Raw genomic sequence first — 14219 nt, 5'->3', positions numbered from 1 at the left:
GTTAATTATCCGTTGCATTAAGATGTTGTCCGAGATGTTGTAACATCTGGCACAACATCTAATTCTGATAAAACACGAATTTACTATCTTACATCATATTCTGATATTTTTCATTATTTTCGATATCTGTCGGACAAAATAATCCTAACAAGTGGTATCAGAGCCAACTCTTGATATACTAAGTGCTGATTCTGGTTTTTGTTTCGTTTGACAGAAAAATAACTAATGGACATCTCGTTTGCAAGCGCTGCACTTCGACCACCAGTACTCGATGGTACTAATTACAGCCTATGGAAGGTTAAGATAAGATACTACATAAAATCTCTGGATGAACGGGCATGGCAGCGTGTCATCAATGGACGGACCCCACCAGTCGTGATGGATCAAGAAGGTGACAAACGGCCAAAGCCTGAAACTGACTGGACTGCTGACGAAGTTCAAAATTCAAACCATAACTCAAAGACTTTGAATGCTATATTCACATCGGTTGATAAGATCATGTTCAGTTTAATCACAAACTGTACTTCGGCTAAAAGTGCATGGGATATCCTTCAATGTCATTGTGAAGGGTCTGAGAGTGTGAGACGAACCAGACTAAGGCTGCTTACCTCCAAATTCGAGATGATGAGGATGGAAGAATCTGAAAGCATACTCGAGTACGATCGTCGCCTACGGGAGATTGCTAATGAGGCATTCAGTGCTGGAGAAGCTATCTCAAGTGAGCGTCTAGTAAGCAAAATCCTCCGTTCTCTGCCTGAAAGGTTCAACATAAAAATCTGCGCAAAAGATGAAGCTAAGGACACGTCTAAGATGTCAGTGGAAGATCTTATCAGCTCACTACGCACGTTTGAGATGAACCTGGACATGCAAAAGAAGGATAAAGGGAAGACAATTGCACTTCAAACTTCAAATGACTCCTACAATGAACTCCTTCAAATATCCCAAGAAGTCAATGATTCTGATCTCTGCGAGGACTCTATCTCCTTCATCATAAAGAAATTTGGTGATTACTTGAAGAGAATCCGAGATAAGAAGGATGCACAGTCATCCAAGTCTCCGAGCCTCCCTGTACCTGAAAAGCCACAAAGATTTCCTGCGAAGCTACAAATCCAAACAAGGAACGAAGGCAGGGGACAATTTAAACCAAGGAAGTATGATTCGGTGCAGTGTAGAGAATGCCAAGGTTTCGGTCACTACGCAAATGAGTGTGCAAACAGATTACGCAAGAACAAAGGCTACAATGCATCTCTAAGCGATGAAGAATCAGATCTTGAGGAGAAGACCACTGATGAAGACAATCAAACCTCCCTGACTGCACTACTGACAGAAACCCGCTTGCTACAAGTGAATCCTTTAGGTGTTGCTACACCTGGCCGCAACATTTGTGAAAAATCAGTCTGCTTCAACTCTACAGTTTCTGGTAACTTGACTGAGTGAAGAAGATTTGGAGGTTGATGGTGAAGAACTTACTTTTGAAAGTGTCCAGGAGCTTTATGAAGAATTGTTTGAAGATTGGACCAAAAGAAACAAGCTTAATGCAAATCTCATGAAAGAAAATGCCGAACTGAAATCGGTGGCGAAAGAAAATGCTGATCTAAAAGCAGTGGTTGCTAAACTCGAGGTAGTTTTGAGCAAAAAGGATTTAGAACTTGGTCATATCAAAGAAGAACTTCAGAAGGCAACTGAAACCCTGTCCAAGTTTAATTCGAGCACATCAAAGCTTGAAACCATTCTTTCAGTGGGAAGAGATGACAAGAAAGGTCTGGGATTCAAAGTCAGTGTGTTTGAAATAGGTGAATCTTCTAAGTCTACTGTTTTTGTGAAAGAAAAAACTGATACATCTCCATCTCCACAACCGCAAATCAACTCTCCAAGCAAAAGATCTTCACCAAAAAGACAACCTGCTGCTCCAATTGCTAAGAAACGAAAACGCAGGTATGTTTGTCATTACTGCTTTAAGCCTGGTCATATAAGGCCCTATTGTTTTAAGCTCAGGAATGACTGCATGAACCAAAGGTCGAGTCGGATGTTGCCCCGAATGTTGCACAACATTTCCCGCAACACCTCCTATCATCGACCTACAGTAAGACAAATTTGGGTTCCAAAGGTAAAAACTCACTGTAAAGTTGTCTACACTTCATTGAAAACTAATACTACAGGTCATTGGTACTTTGATAGTGGAAGCTCACGCCACATGACCGGTTCTAAAGAACGTCTAATCGATTATGTTGAACAAAAGTGTGGTAGAGTGACCTATGGAGGGGGAGAAAAAGGAAGAATTGTAGGAAAAGGTACACTGAATGTTGAAGGACTGCCAAGGCTTCACAATGTGCTCCATGTTGAAGGATTGAATTCAAATTTTATAAGCATAAGCCAATTATGTGATGATAATTTGTTTGTTAAATTTGATAAACATAACTGTGAAGTCTTTGATGAATTGAATGTGTGTATTATGACAGGTACAAGGTCCTCAGACAATTGCTACCAAATAGGAGAAGACCTTTCATGCAAACATGTGCAAATCACTGAAATTGATCTTTGGCATCAAAAACTCGGACATGCAAATTTCAAAACCCTGAAAAACTTGAGTAAGTACGATGCAGTAAGAGGTATGCCTAATATCTCTTCTGGTGTACCATATGTGTGCGGTGACTGTCAAAAGGGTAAACAAACTCACGTGTCGCATCCAATGTTGCCAACACCTGGGACAACACAGTGTCTGGAATTACTACACATGGATCTTATGGGTCCTATGGAAGTTGAGAGCTTCGGAGGTAAGAAATACTCTTTCGTGTGTGTTGATAACTTCTCCCGTTTTTCATGGGTTAATTTTATTAAAGAAAAGTCAGATACGTTCGATGTATTCAAAAATTTGATCACAAGAATCACTAACCTCCACAGTCTGAAGATAAGAAGGATTAGAACTGATCACGGTAAAGAATTTGAAAATCGCTCATTCTCATCCTTTTGTGTCAGGAAAGGTATTTCTCATGAATTTTCAGCGCAAAAAACACCACAACAAAATGGCATTGCCGAACGTAAGAACAGGACTTTGCAAGAAGTGGCAAGAGTAATGCTAACTTCAAAGAACCTTGCAAAACGTTTTTGGGCAGAAGCCCTTAACACAGCATGTCATATTTCAAACAGGGTGTATCTAAGAAGTGGATCAACCATGACCTCTTATGAAATAATTATGGGAAAGAAGCCTAATCTTAGATATTTTCATGTTTTTGGATGTTTATGTTACACTTTGAATGACAGGGATCAACTGGCTAAGTTTGATTCCAAGAGTGATAAGTGTCTGTTTCTTGGTTATGCCACTAATAGTCATGCTTATCGTATGTTTAATCTTAGAACAAGAACTATTATGGAATCAATTAATGTTGTTTTTTATGACTGCGCAGATCTTAAGAAGAAAACTGCAGAAGATGATGTTGAAGATCTTTTGGAGACTCAAATACCGCTGGAAAAGACAGATGTTGCTCCAGATGTTACAACATCCAGCACAACATGTGACACTGATGTCAACGGTTCACAGGAAAATGCTCACAGCGATAATGAGGTAGTCGATGAAGGACCGTGTATTCCAAGCAAAATCCAAAAGAACCACCCGTCTTCTCAAATCATCGGAGGAATAAAGGAAGATATCCAGACCAAGAAGAAGGATAAAATTGACTATCGAAAAATGGTTGGACTTGTGTGCATGAGTACCATGTACTCACAGGTTAGATTTTCATGCTTTGTGTCTCAAATTGAGCCTAAAAATGTTATGGAAGCATTAAAAGATGAATTTTGGACTAAGGCTATGCACGATGAGCTTGAAGAGTTTGTTCGAAATGATGTGTGGACTCTAGTTCCATCTCCTGACCATGGCAACGTGATTGGCACAAAATGGGTTTTTAAAAATAAAACTGGTGAGTCAGGAAACATCATTCGAAATAAAGCAAGGTTGGTTGCTCAAGGGTACACACAGGTTGAGGGGGTTGATTTCGATGAGACCTTTGCTCCTTTTGCCCGCATTGAGTCAATTCGGCTTTTGCTTGCCATTGCATGTTACATGAAAATAAAACTGTTTCAAATGGACGTCAAAAGTGCCTTCTTGAACGGGCTCTTGAGTGAAGAAGTACATGTGAGACAGCCTAAAGGATTCGAGGATCCACATAATCCGAATCATGTGTACAAGTTGAAAAAGACTCTCTATGGCTTGAAACAAGCACCTCGTGCATGGTATGGGAGATTGACTGACTATCTTCTCGACATTGGATTTACATGAGGTGAGGTAGATAAAACACTTTTCATTCAAAAAGCCCAAGGTGAGATTCTTATCTGTCAGATCTATGTAGATGATATAATCTTTGGTTCTTCATCACAAAAGCATGCTAATGATTTTGTTGAGTGCATGTCATCGACGTTTGAAATGAACATGATTGGTGAGCTAAATTTCTTACTTGGTTTGCAAATTAAACAAATGCATGACAGCATTTTTATGTGCCAAAGCAAGTATGCTAAAAATTTTATTAAGAAATTTGCAAATGAAAACACTAAGAACATGAAAACACCTATGGTTCAAATGAGAAACTATCCAAAGATGTTGCGGCCGAAGATGTTGACAACACCTTGTACCGTAGCATCATAGGAAGTCTTTTATACTTAACGGCTAGCCGTCCTGACATCATGTTTAGTGTTTGCTTATGTGCTAGATATCAATCCAATCCTAAAACTTCTCATTTGAAAGCTGTTAAACGTATATTACGTTACATAGCTGGAAGAATTGAATTAGGATTATGGTATACACACGAAACCAACTCAAACCTGGTAGGATTTTCAGATGCTGATTGGGCTGGGGACTTAGATGATAGAAAAAGCACTTCTGGGGGCTGTTTTTACCTTGGCAATAATCTAATTTCTTGGCATAGTCGAAAACAGAATTGTGTCTCTCTTTCCACTGCTGAATCTGAATATGTGGCAGCTGGAAATGCCTGCACCCAACTCTTGTGGATGAATCAAATGATAGAAGACTATGGGCTTGAAAGTGACACCTTAATAGTGTACTGTGATAATACTAGTGCAATTAACATTTCAAAAAATCCAGTCCAACACTCTCGAACTAAGCACATTGACATACGTCATCACTTTATTCGAGATCTAGTTGAGAAAAGATTAATTCGAATGGAGTTTGTTGATACAAATAACCAGTTGGCCGACATATTCACTAAGGCATTGGATTTTGAGAGATTTTCCAATCTTAGAAAATCTCTCAGCATGTGTTCTGTTTGATCATTGATGGATGTTGTCCCAGATGTTACAACATCTCGGACAACACCTAACTTGCATATGCATTTTTAGGACTTAGGCATACTACATTGCATTCATACGGTGATATGTTGTGTTAAAACTATGTAGCAGCAATTTCTGATGCATTTACAATTCCTTATTATCCTTTAAATCCTCACACCTATACATTTGAACTTTGTCACAAAGAACTTGAAGACTGGTCACTTGGCTCTAACCAATGTGTCAAGTCACCCAAGAAAATCGAAAAATAAAGAGACGGGTATGTGTTTAGAAAGAAAGATGGTAAAAGCTACCTAAAAGAGCCCAATGAAGGCTGTGCTTTTAGTGTGGGATATACCCCTTCTAAAGATTTGCACAGATATAGGAGAAAATGGAAAAAGCTACCTAGGGGAGTCCAATGAAGACCGTTCTCCTAGTGTGGGAGCTACCACTCCTATATTCAGAAAGTGGATAAGTCACCAAGTGTGAAGAAAATCAAATTTGTTTTCTGGAATTGTGCTTGTTGTCAGGAGATGTTGCCAACATTTGTGACAACACTTCATCTGTTCACATGTCTCATATCTGCTCTCATGTTTCTATTTCTGTTACATTCTGTTTTAGGCATAAGTAGGTCATGCATAAACATATCTCCGTGAATATTGTTGTGTCAAAAGGATATGAAGACTCCAACAAAGGAAAATTCGGTGAAATTTCAGACTTTGCGAAAATTTCGAATTTATGCGATTCTTGCTGTCTAGTGGAGTGAAATTCGATGTGGGTTTAATTCTGGAATTTTTGAATTTGACATTGCTCTATATTAATTCAGTAATCACTGGAAATTTCTAACGGCTAGTTGTTCATATCGCCTAATTACCGTTCTCATTTTTACCGTTGGATCAATTAGCTACTAATTTGGTGCTGCACTGTGATTTCCTGATAATCTCAACTTTTTTACATCGCCTCTCTCATACGCATCTTTTTAAACCCTTGAATCCGTTTCATTTGTGATCTCTTATTTTTTATCTGTAATTTCTCTCTATAAACGCCAATTTAATCTCCAATTCACCGTTAATGGCAGGCAAGGGTTATGATCCTCTTGATATTCGGAGCGAAATGGGACACACAGAAGATGTTGCTCCTCACGAGCCAACATTTACTCCGACACCCACTGTCGCAACGCCTCTACCGATAGTGGTTTCGGCTGAAGAACCAATACCTCTGGAAGTAATTGCCCCTGGTGAACCAGGGAATGCATTCGATGTTGATAATCCTCCAATTATCCAAGTGTTCGACCCTCCACGTCAACCAGTCCGTCGTTCCAAAAGACAAGCAGGGTATAACCCTGACTTGACCACCTCCAAGCGATTTCGCCGCAAAGGAGAGGCGCCCAGCCGACCATCCCTTGTTGACCCTGAGAATCTCTCCGATGATGATTCGGATGATGAAAATTACGAGTTTGTGGCTCGCCCAAAGACTACACCCCTACCAAAGGAAAGTAGCTCTTCCTCCAGCGATGCCACTGATTCCACTGAGGCCACGCCACCAATTCCCCCATCGAATCCCCCTATATCTACTGAAGAGGAAATAACGTTGGCCCAATTCATGGCCAACTTGAAAACTCAGAGAACTGAAGCTTCTACAGCCCCATCTGCTCCTGACACTCTTGAAGCGTCCTATGCTGAGGACGATGATACTGAAGATGTTGCAAACATCCCGACCAACATGGACCTTTCTGCCTATGATCTCACTACGGCCTTCTCTGACAAATTCTACACTGAGCATGCTGTCTCTCAGTGGGATCTGTATTCAAATCGGGATGTCATCGAGGAACGAAACATCGACACTGGTTCCTTTGAGAAACACAATTTGATTGCTTTTCTGAAGCAATGCTCTTTGCTCTCCACAGTTTCCGCAGTCACACCGTTCAGTCGCTGGCCCATGTTGGAGTTCTATGCGGACCTTTCCTCTGGTGTAGGTGATGTCAGATCTGCCAAATTTGGAAGAGTGTATGTTCGCAACAGGATATTTGAATTTAGCCCTGCCACTTCTATCAGATTCCTACAGAGGATGAGGATGGACTTGCCCCTGACATTCACCTCGCCACTTCCACAATCACCGGGGGTCACTCACTTTCCGAGCCACCCACAGAAGCTGTCAGCAGCCAAATTGACTTCGTTCTACTCGGTGCTGCACAAAGTGTCCGTTCGGAATTGGACCCCCTATACTAATACCACGGTTGTCACTCGACACCAAGCTGTGGTCCTATACTCCATTGGAACTAATGGGGTTTTAAATTTTGGGAAGTTTGTGTTCAATACGGTGATGCAGTATGCTGATGGCGGACTCAAATCATCAAAGCTTCCATACCTGAGTCTAATCTATGGGCTTCTGACCTCACAGGGTTTTGCTAGGGAACTCACTGAGCAACTATCTGATCTCAGTGACAGCCTCAAGATTGCCCCTCCCTTTTTTAAAGGCACTCGAAAGTTTGATCTTCCCTGGTCTGCATCCCCTCCGGCTACTAGTCAAGGACCCTCTCAGACCAATTCTACAACGGCACCCCCTACCACTGGTCCCTCTCCACATACCACCTCTTCTCCATCCATGTCTGGGTATGTGAAGATATCAGTCACTGGTGCCCAGTTGTTTCTCGATCATGCCCTTAAGAAGATTGCACAAGCCAAAGCTGACTTGGCTTTCTATGAGGATGTTGCTACTACCATCCAACCACTGTTGGCAGTTGGAGTCTTTCATGGACAAAAAAAAGGGAGAAGATGATGCTGGACCCTCTGGCACTAAGGATGACAGCGATGAAAATGAGGAGAAGGATGATACTGATACTGATAGTGATGAGGATGATGAATGAGGGTCACTGTTTTCTTGTTTATGGTCTATCTGCGCTTCTAGTATTTTGCGTTTTCTTGTTGTGTCTAGAATCTTATGTTTCTAATCTCTGTGTAAGTTTGTCTTTCATGCATTACTGAAAAATCAAGCTTGTGCAGGTGTTGCTCTGAGTGTTGCCAACATTACTAACAACACTACTGCTAACAGTATTTCATTCAGGGGGAGACAAACAGTCATGAATTCAGGGGGAGTTGTTTTGAGCTGACAAAAGATAAATGGGTTTGATCTCGTTTTGTCCAAGAAAGGCAAAAAGGGGGAGATTGAAGGGAAATATTATTGCCAAGTGTAAAAGAATTATAGAACTAAATTATTTCCCTAACTATATCTTCTAATTTAATTTGAGTATGATTATGTTATGTGATTTTGCCTTTCTTAGAATAATGAGATAATTGTGCGAGTATATTTGAGCACACTGTTAAGATAATATATTTATGTGAATGATTTGATAAGATATGATATCAATGTTTAAATAGAGTTTATTTCTAAATTAAACTCTAACCTTCCTTGTTTAAATAGGTTTCTTTATGAGATAAGGCTCTCATCTATAAAAAGGAAAACCTAGGACCTTGAAGGGTGGCCGTTTTTCTACTTGAAGTAATAAGCACACTTTGCACGTTCTGATTTTCAGAGAAAATCGCTGTTAACGTTGCTGCTTTGAAGACTGCCGATAACAAGTGTTGCCTTGAATATTGGGAACATCTGAAGACAGAGACGGATGTACACTAGGGCTGTACTGGGCTGTAGCCCAGCCCACTTTTTTTTAGCGACGGTTTTTCAAAAACCGTCGCTAATATTTGCGACGGTTTTACTGAAACCGTTGCCGATTGGATTGGCGACGGTTTTAATTCAAACAGTCGCTATTAGCGACTGTTTTTCCAAAAACCGTCGTACATCAATATCTTAGTCTTATCAAGTCCCGTCCATTTACAAAGATGAGACCAAATTCATCCAATATCCTCTGATCCGCCCCACCTCAATTCTACAAAAATTCTCTCCCAAGTCCCAAGCTCTTTAGCGACAGAATAAAATTACGGACTTCCGAAGAAATCGAATTGCTCATCGGCAAGGCAACAATCCAGATAAGAATCGGCTATACATTTTTTATTTTGTTTTTTATAGCTTCTCTGTGCGTGATTTGTGGTTTCTTGATTGTTTGTTGTTGAGTTGTTGATTGACTATTACTTGTTTATTTGTTTAATAATTATTTTACTCTTGTTTAGGATTATAACTTGAACAATTTTAAAATGGAACATCAATCTGCTGCAAAGAAAGGAAAAACATTGATATCCTATTTCTTTAAGAAGAGAGATCATCAAGCTAGTGAAGATACTTTAATCCCTACGGTCCTTACAATGCAACATCAATCCAATGAAAGTCTTCTATTTCCCAATATCCAAATTCCTTCATGTTTCTCTCCTAGAGACGATCATCAGTCTATGTCTACTTTTATTGAACGAGATCCGAGAAAAAGAAAACAGATATGTGAATATCATGTTAATGTACGAGATGAGATAAGACGTGCATATCTAAATATGGGACCTTATCAACCAGATATGTTGGAGTATCCATGTACAAAATTTGGAATCCAGAATCGTCGTTTTCAGAAAAAATGGTTTCAGAAATTTTATTGGTTGGAGTATTCGCCTTCAACAAATAAGGCATATTGTTTCTATTGTTTTCTTTTCCTGAATGATGTTAATTTATCTAATATATCGGCATTGGTCAATGAAGGATTTGACAATTGGTCATCGTTCTTGCCGATTGTTTGACACTTAATATTGAACGAGATTTAGCTAAACATATTGATGTAAATTCTATTATTGATGAATTTATATTTTAAAATCTCGTAGAGCACAACTTCGTTGAACGATATAATGTAAATTTTTTTTTAATAATATATAACTTATCATATTGAGTTCAAGCCCCCCCCAACTTGTATTCCTGGATCCGTCCCTGTCTAAAGACAACATATGTGAAGAAGTTGGCTAAAGACTGTTTTCGTGGATTCCCTTTTTGGCATCACGTTTTTAGCTTTCTTGTTTTAGTTTTATTCTGGTTGTTTGTTTTTAGAAAGCATTTGTTTTCTCAACGTGTCGAGGAAATTAAGTTTAGTTTTAATCACTAGTTATAGGTTTTTGTGTAAACGGTTACGTTTTTCTAGTGATTAATTTTTGCCCTAAGGCACCGCACAAGTATTTATACTTGTGCATATTTAATCTTGTCCATTTATCTATGTCAAGTTAATTTGTGCTATAAAAGTTAATTATCCGTTGCATTAAGATGTTGTCCGAGATGTTGTAACATCTGGCACAACATCCAATTCTAATAAAACACGAATTTACTATCTTACATCATATTCTGATATTTTTCATTATTTTCGATATCTGTCGGACAAAATAATCCTAACAATGGAGTATGCTTAAAAAGAACAAGAAAGATCAAGTTAGTATGTATACTTGAAATAAAGCATGGTATACATTAATATCTTTGTTTTTCAAAATGTTCAACTTGCTGCAGTTGAATAATTAATGAAAAACAAAATAGTTAACTTGTTTAATAGGTAAAGAAAAAGAAGCTTGCTTCACACAAATAAAAGATCTTAAATTGACTAAAGTTAAATATGTAAGAATGTCAGCACCAATTTATTGACTTCAATGGAAAGCCATGCGAGCACTAATAAAACGCTGTGTGTGACACCAAAATTTCTCTATAATTTAAAAAATTGAAAGTACTTTCATCTTCATCTGATTTTTAAGTAGAAATGATTAGCCATCCTGCGATTGATATCACAACTAATGTACTTTTCATGTATTCGATTTTTATGAATTGAGAAGGTGAATGATGAGAGTTGCAATTGATATGTACTTTCACGTACGTATTCGATTTATATAAATTCGATTTATATAAATTGAGAAGATAATTGATGATAAATAACAATCGTCGTGTTTGAGTTGTCATATAATATTTATATGAATGGAAACATACGAAAAAACAATATATTTTTAAATGAAATATAGCTCAACACGATACACCGAAAAAATATATATCTAGAATTTAAATAATAATGGTACTGGGAGAGAGCTTTCTCCCAAAACGAAGTCATATTATTTTATGACAAAACCTAGAATTTAATTAGCGTGAATTACGCGCAGATTTCAACTGGAAACTGTTGAATGACATCAGTCCATGCAGTTCTCTCTTCAGCAGGATCAACAATACTCAAAGCACGCCACACTCCACTGTTACACTTGAATCCCGAACCGAACCCGATCATCCATACACGGTCCCCTCGCTTGATCCGCCCTTTCGCCTCCAAATAAGCCAGTTGATACCACACCGAACTGCTCGATGTGTTTCCGAATCTGTAAAGAGTCATCCGGGACGGTTCCATGTCCCGTTTCGTCAGCTTCAAGTTCTCCTCCATCGCATCCAACACCGCTTTTCCGCCCGCATGGATGCAGAAATGCTCGAACGCGAGCTTGAAATTCGGAACATACGGGCTAACACCCTTCATCTTGAGCACTTTTCTCGCCACCAACGTTGTTATGAACAAGAATTGCTCGGAAAACGGGAGTACCAACGGCCCGAGGGATGTGATATTGGATTTTAGTGCTTCTCCGGCGATGGACATCAAGTCCTTGGATATTGTGATGCCGAGTTTCCCGTCGCTATCTTCTTCCTGGTACACGCATCTGTATGCCCTATCGTCGGCTCCGTGGTGGGTGCGAAGCGTGTGTAGCAGCTCGTATTTGGAACGCCAACGGTCGGAGGATTTGTTGGATAACAGGATTGCGGCACCGCCCATTCGAAAGAGACAATTCGCGAGGAGCTTTGATCGATCCTCGCCGATGTAGTAGTTACCCGTAACGCTCTCCAAGCTCATGATCAAGGCATAACTTCTACGTTGGGCCTGCATGGTTGGCATCGATCATATTACATAGCAATTTTTCTGACTATCATTAGTTTACTGTTTTTTTCAAATTTTTTTTATCAGTATATGCCATAATCATATTTACGTTTAGATTTTATTGAGTGTATTAATTTTTTTTCAAAAAAATAAAATTAAAAATCAGAGTATCATTTAAGCAAGCAAGATAGAATTGAGCAAGCAAAAAGAAAAAAAGTATTAACCTGCAGCAGAAGTCTTTTGGCAAGGTCGACGGCGATGACTCCGGCGCTGCAACCCATCCCTCCCAAATTATAACTCAATACATCTTCCCTAAGCTTATACCTGTTCACAATCATGGCGGAAAGAGATGGCACCGGATTGAATGCAGATATATTCACTATAACTACGCCAATCTCCGCCGGTTCCACCGCAGTCTTTGCCAACAGCGCATCAACAGCTCCGAATATCACCGTCTCCGCTTCGCCTCGACCACATTCGAAGGTGGATTTGGGAGGGAAATTGTCGAAACCATACGCGAATGTGTTCTCTCCCATTCCCGACCTTTCCACCACTTTCTTGAAAAAAGAGGTGTTCTCCGGGGATAGCACAGACTCCACCGTGCGGTAGAGAGTTTCTCTGGAGTAGAGAAACGATTTTTCGGGGTTGTAACACGCGTAATCAACCAAGAAAATCTTTGTCCGATGATTAATGAGATTGATGAACATGAGATAAATGGCTGTTGTTAGGGTTAGAAACATGCAGAAAATGGTGGGCAAGTTCAGATCATGAAGATGACCATGACAATCTGCTGCGGTTTTCTGGATATTGGGATATTGGGTTGCAGCTGAGAAAAGGATGGGGATGATGAAGAGGTACGCACGAGACATCAGATAGCTGGAAATATACTTCACAGATAATTTGAGTTTATTGTATGCTGCCATTGTGTGCAAATTTTTGGAAGAAAATGTGAATCAAAGTTCATGCTACATGTTGCCTTATATAAGGGTAAATATATTTTTGGCCTGTCTGGTTTCGGACTATTTAGGTCCTATTCGTTTGACATGTCAAAAAAGGTCCATTGATCTATAATACTCAATAAAAATGAAGGGTCCAATTCCAAAGACCGATTTCTATCGGTGTCATGTCAGAATTTTTTTCTCAAAAATCATGTTTTGACGTATATATACAAATGATAAATAATATGCGGAAGTGGATCAAGAATTACCTCCGGCCATTGAAAATTTTTTATTTCTCTGATTTTCTTCCGATTGATGTCTTCTAAGCACTTCACACACTCTATAGATGGTGTATAATTTTCTTATGTGGTGTGCGCTTAGGGACCTCAATCGCTGCTATTTATAGACATCTCATACCATCAACGAATTTATTGTGAGAGCTTGATTGTCAAAAGAAAAATCGTATATGCATCTTAATTTTCTAAAGTTGAGCATGTTTGTCAAAAGTTGTAGGCAATGACCGTCGCCATTTCCTACACGTCTGTTCTTCTTCTGATATGTGTCATGTTTCTTACATTCTCCCACTTGACACATATATCTAATTTACCATAGGAGAAAACAAAATACATGGATCATGGCGATAGGTAATCTAAAAACGATTATTATCTTCCATGTATTACAATGTATTATATCTCTCAAATCTGTATAACTTATAATAAACCTTATGTTTATTCGAGGTCAAACTTTATTGATATTTCTCAAATCAATGAATGTGTACACAACAAATATGAAAAAATATCACATCATAGTTTCATTCACTTTGTTCTTATAACAAAATTACATAAAGGAACCAAATCCCATTTTTTCTGTATGATCCTTGAATTTCAATGGTGGCATGCCTTTAGTCAAAGGATCTGCAATCATCAGTTCAATACTAATGTGCTCGATAAGTTGCTTCTTATCTTTAACACGTTCTCGTATGGCTAAATACTTAATGTCGATGTGCTTGTTTCGACTACCACTTTTGTTATTCTTAGCCATAAAAACAGCAGCTGAATTGTCACAATATATTCTTAATGACCTAGATATTGAATCCATGATTCTAAGCCTCGAAATGGAACTCTTCAACCATACACCACGTGAGCTTGCCTCAAAACAAGCTACGAACTCAGCTTCCATAGTGGAAGTAGCAGTCA

General features: G+C 39.0%; 2 protein-coding genes across 2 annotated transcripts; one reads left to right on the top strand and one right to left on the bottom strand.

Annotated features, from left to right (window-relative positions):
- Positions 1–225: 225 nt before the first annotated feature.
- On the top strand, positions 226–2492 carry LOC140822402 (uncharacterized). Its single transcript, XM_073183166.1, has 4 exons — positions 226–1384; positions 1443–1935; positions 1996–2329; positions 2460–2492. Exons 1-4 carry the CDS (start codon positions 226–228, stop codon positions 2490–2492), a joined length of 2019 nt encoding a protein of 672 aa, XP_073039267.1.
- Positions 2493–11205: 8713 nt separating this feature from the next.
- LOC140822405 (3-ketoacyl-CoA synthase 2-like) lies at positions 11206–13031 on the bottom strand. Its single transcript, XM_073183168.1, has 2 exons — positions 12310–13031; positions 11206–12088 (listed from the first exon to the last, which is right to left on the bottom strand). Exons 1-2 carry the CDS (start codon positions 13006–13008, stop codon positions 11321–11323), a joined length of 1467 nt encoding a protein of 488 aa, XP_073039269.1. The 5' UTR covers positions 13009–13031; the 3' UTR covers positions 11206–11320.
- Between the last annotated feature and the right edge of the window lie 1188 nt (positions 13032–14219).

This window comes from Primulina eburnea, unplaced genomic scaffold, assembly GCF_022965805.1.
Source record: "Primulina eburnea isolate SZY01 unplaced genomic scaffold, ASM2296580v1 ctg811_ERROPOS673944, whole genome shotgun sequence".
In the NCBI taxonomy this organism is placed as follows: Eukaryota; Viridiplantae; Streptophyta; class Magnoliopsida; order Lamiales; family Gesneriaceae; genus Primulina; species Primulina eburnea.
This window is presented reverse-complemented; position numbering and strand designations above follow the sequence as displayed.